The sequence below is a fragment of the Carex rostrata genome, chromosome 15, assembly GCF_964058835.1.
Source record: "Carex rostrata chromosome 15, lpCarRost1.2, whole genome shotgun sequence".
NCBI lineage: Eukaryota > Viridiplantae > Streptophyta > Magnoliopsida > Poales > Cyperaceae > Carex > Carex rostrata.
The window spans coordinates 1,882,512-1,887,096 of record NC_135932.1 but is presented as its reverse complement, the minus strand read 5'-3'; the positions used below and the strand labels follow the sequence as shown (position 1 = coordinate 1,887,096).

Here is a 4,585-nt window from a genome sequence, read left to right as displayed (position 1 = left end):
TTCAACAATAGTATTAATTTTGCAGGAGCAAACAAATCTATTATAATTTTCTTTATCTCAAAATTTAATCTAATCTATGTTCCATCACCTTATTGGTTTATACAATCAATTGGTAAAAGCAAGGTTCTAAATAGCGCGTTATAGCGCCACTATAGCGTTTTTAGACCATAAACGTTATGGCGCTATATGGACATAGCGCCATTTTTTTAAGCATCCCAATATAACACGATAAACACTATTTAAATCTTTGGGTAAAAGTGCAATAAAGTTACAGAAGCTCGAGTAGAACTACCGTGTTTTTAAGTTTACCAAATTTTTTGTTGAGCTTAGCTAATTTGTTTTTATTATATTAGTTTCAAATGATGAATCTAAAATTCTAAATTATTAAAACCGATCTATTTAAAAAGTGATACATTTACATGATTTTTTTAAAATTAATTTAATATAAAGTCAAACGATAACAAAAAGTTTCTAAATTAATTTTAATGTGTTTATTTTTTATTTTTGACACTTCATTTTTTATTGAATTAATTCAAAAATTTATAAATATTGCATATAATTAAACATATCACTTGTGAAGTAGATCGATTTTAATGATTAGAATTCGTAATTTAAAACCAATCCGATAGATTTTAGAGTTAACCTAATCAAGATACGATCAACTTAGTAACAACCTAATTCTGATTTAGGAGCTCACAATTTAGAAACGATCATGTGAGCGTTGGATACCAATTAAACCGATGGTTAATGGTTATAATAATCAATAACGGTAGCTTTAATCCGTTCAGAGAAATGATCAGAAAATAATAATTATTTATCTCAAACAATTCCGAAATTACTATATAAATGGATTAATAAAATCTCTAATTCATTAAGTGGGATCAATTTTACAAAATATAAAATAGTTCAAAGCAGCATCAGCAAACAAACAAACAAATGAATTGATAAACATGACCTGGTGTAGATAAGATAAGAGCCATCCAAACAACAGCTGATCCTGTGTAGAAGAGATCTTGGTCGTTGAACACGTGTAATCAGTGGTCATGATTTACCAATCAGATCTGAATGCAGCATTGTTTGCTCCTGCATCGAAGGGCTGAAACAGGTGTTATTTTGGACTAAAACCAAATCAAGGCCCATCTGGCCCAATTTCAGGTCAAAATGATGTCTAAATTAGAACCACAAGTAAAGGTGTAAAACCCAGGTTATTTATAAACTACAATAAGCCCATTTTTAGCCCACATCAGATTTACAATCCTTTTCTGGACTAAATCAAGAAACCGAATCGTCTGCCCCCGGGGGTCAGGAAATTCCTGCCCCCAGAGTCTCTGCAGGGTGGGACCGGGGTGGGACCGGGTACTGTTTAAGGGTTTAAATATTATTACTGTTTTTAAATGGGTCCCACCCGCAGAGACTCTGGGGGCAGGAATTTCCTAACCCCCGGGGGGCAGACGATTCGGTCTCCTAAATCAATCAATAAAAAATGTCAGAAGAGGAAACCAAGTGAGTCCGGTGGGCATCGAATTAAATTGATCTCGATCTCTGATCGGACCGCCCTCGTCCAAAAAAAGAAAAAAAGAAAGAAAGAGGCGTGATTTTTTTTATTTTTTTGGGTAAGAGAGTTTTTTTTACTATGCAATTTGTTTTTGTGGACATCAAATTGTGAAAAATTTGAAGAGCTAAATTAACAGAAGGAACTCTTTCAATTTTTCCAGAAAATAAACTGGAATAAAAGAAAACACTGTACCTAGCTAGCTACAATTAAACTAGGTAGGTGAAACTCACAAGCTGTAGATATCTGTTATTCCTAATTGTTGTCACGTAGTTCAAGCTGCAAAATTTAAAACTGACTTGCGCACCTCTTTTCTTTAAGAAAAAAATAATATAAAATAGAAGATGTAAATCAGCTTTCCGTGTTTTCTGATCCTAGCTACTTGATAATCTTGATCAATATCGACTGTAGCAATATTGTTTGCACTTTATGATAATCTATTTCTATATAACATATGAAAAATGAAATTTATAAATTAACGAGAATTTTATTGGCTGGAGAGAGAGAGTGTCACCGTGAATTATATTGAGCAATGATTTAAATAGCGTTTATCGCGTCATAGCGGCCGGGTTAAAAAAATTGTGCTATACCCAAATAGCGGCGCTATTTGGACATAGCGCCATAGCTTTTATAGGAGAAAAACGCTATAGCGCGCTATTTAGAACATTGATATTGAGTGATGGCACCCCACAAAGTTACAAACTATATCAATTTTTCCTGAATTAGGTTTTCCTGTGACATCTTTTAGAAAAAAAAAAGAAAAAAAAGAATTGGGGACAGAAGGTGTTAGTGTTACATATTCATTCTCCCATGGGCCTATACCAACAAAAGCATATCTGACATGGTTTTCAATTATTGTCTTTTTTTTTTTTTTACCTCTAGAACCACTTTAACTTGACTTAAAAGTATTTTAAAAAACTTCCATTTGATGTTTAAATGTACATAAACCACCATTACTTTACTAATCCAACAAATACTAAAAATTACTCTTGATAGAAAATCGGATCATAAAATATTAATTTACATCCCATTTGTTTCATTAATTAATGCATTTTTTTTTTCTTAATTACTTATTTGCAAGAACTTTTTATTTGTTTATTATGAAATAAAGATCAAAAGCTAGATTTCAAATCATTTTTAGTGACATACAGTGAGTTTTAATGATATATATATATTTTCTATTTTTATTGTTTTTCCTTTTTGTATGTAATTTTTCACTTGAATGCAAAACAGATGAAATAGGTAATTAATTCCTATATATTTATCCAAATTCACAAAGGGTAAATATTTTAACGTAGCACTTTTAGCTTCATGCAGAGTATGAACCATGTGCAACACTATTTTGATTTTATAATATGCGCGCTACATAAAACCAAAGCTGCTCTGTTAAAATCTTTACCCCACAAACGCCAACAGAGGCCTCATCTAAAGACTCATCAGTACATTCATTTGAATTGGTTTGCATGCAATAAATAGGACCACATTCTGTAAGTAACTTTGCAGCAACTCCAGTTGCTGCATCTCCAATTTAATATTTACAAGGTGTGACTGACAAGACCTGATCAACTTTGACCAAGGTCAACTCAAGCTTGATCATGCCATTTTTCTAAAACAAAATATATAATAAGTATTTTGGAAAGCCCAAATTAAAGAATGCTATACAACTGAGGACGGTTGAATAAGAAAAATAAATACAGAAATTTAGATTAATGGGCTTCTACAACCTAAAACAAGCTGCACATTTCCTAAGATTGTTTATGAAAACTTCATATATGCTCCACACAAGAACAAATCCATTGCAATAATAATGGAATATAATTAATGTGGCTGTGTGGCAACACATTGAACAAAAAGATATCATACTAAAAAAAAATTAAATTTATTGTGTCATGCTTTAAATTTCAACAAATCTAACAGTTAGTTTCTCAACTGTAGTACCTTATGAGCCAGAATATACCCTCAAAATATTTCATGCTAATATACATATATATGAAGTTATACACTAAAAATAAAATAAATAAAAAAATCAGCCAAATTGTTCAACCATCTCTCCAATTTCATCAAAAGTGATGCAAGAACAAGAAGAAGGAGAGGCAGCAGAATTAGCAGCCATGGCAACCAACAAATCGACGAAAGCACCGACAATGAGACCGTGCGTACTTTTTGCATTCAACCTCAGATACATACCTAATAAATTCTCAAGCCCTTCCCAGTCCTTTATGCTGTGCGCCGCTACCATCTCTTGCATCGACTCTCTGAAATCCTTGTATGGGTCAGCCGAGTCAACCGTCAACACAATGCTCTCCTGGAAAGGACCTGATTCCTTGGATTGTTTTGTCAAAGGGCTTTTCTGAATAATGGAACCGGAGGTTGAACCGGCCGGTTCAAAGAAGAGTCGGTCAGACCGGATGCTTCTCACATCAACTGTAGTTGATGCACCACATACCTCTACTTCTGTGGAATCTATGGAGATGGCATCGTAGACCGTGTTCACCGTCTTGTACACTGAGTCTCCGACATGGTTTGTTCGGAAGGAACTGGTCCTTGGGTATTTGCATGAAGGCCATGGCCACGTGGCAATAGGAGGAGTGTAGCAGAGGAACTGGGTTGGTTTGGATAGAAGAGAGGTCATAAAGGTACTTTTCTTCTTCTTGTTAGATTTTGTTTTTGCCATGGATGATTGCTTCTTTCTCCTTTTAATTTTGTGGAATTGGAAAGGGGGTGTAGAGAAGAAGAGAGAGGAGGAGGAAGAGGATTGGTGGTGATGGTGAGACATTTAATGGTGAGATTTGGTTTTAAACTTTTTAAAACTTTTGGGCAATGTTTTGTGGGATTTGATTCAAAAAAGAGAGAAAAGATTTCTGTATTATAAGGTAGTAACAGGAAGGAGGGTTTTGTATAGGCTGGATGCCTGCTGTTTTTATTTACTTTAAATTAAGATTGCTAATTAATTTTATAGTATTGAAGATTTTTTTTGTTAATTTCTGTAAATGAGAACTTTGCAATATGCCAATATATAATTCCTGTTGACAT

At 33.6% G+C, this 4,585-nt stretch overlaps 1 protein-coding gene across 1 annotated transcript; it reads right to left on the bottom strand.

Annotated features, from left to right (window-relative positions):
- Positions 1–3,564: 3,564 nt before the first annotated feature.
- LOC144566769 (transcription repressor OFP13-like) lies at positions 3,565–4,385 on the bottom strand. Its single transcript, XM_078316795.1, has one exon. It carries the CDS (start codon positions 4,326–4,328, stop codon positions 3,579–3,581), a length of 750 nt encoding a protein of 249 aa, XP_078172921.1. The 5' UTR covers positions 4,329–4,385; the 3' UTR covers positions 3,565–3,578.
- Positions 4,386–4,585: the final 200 nt, after the last annotated feature.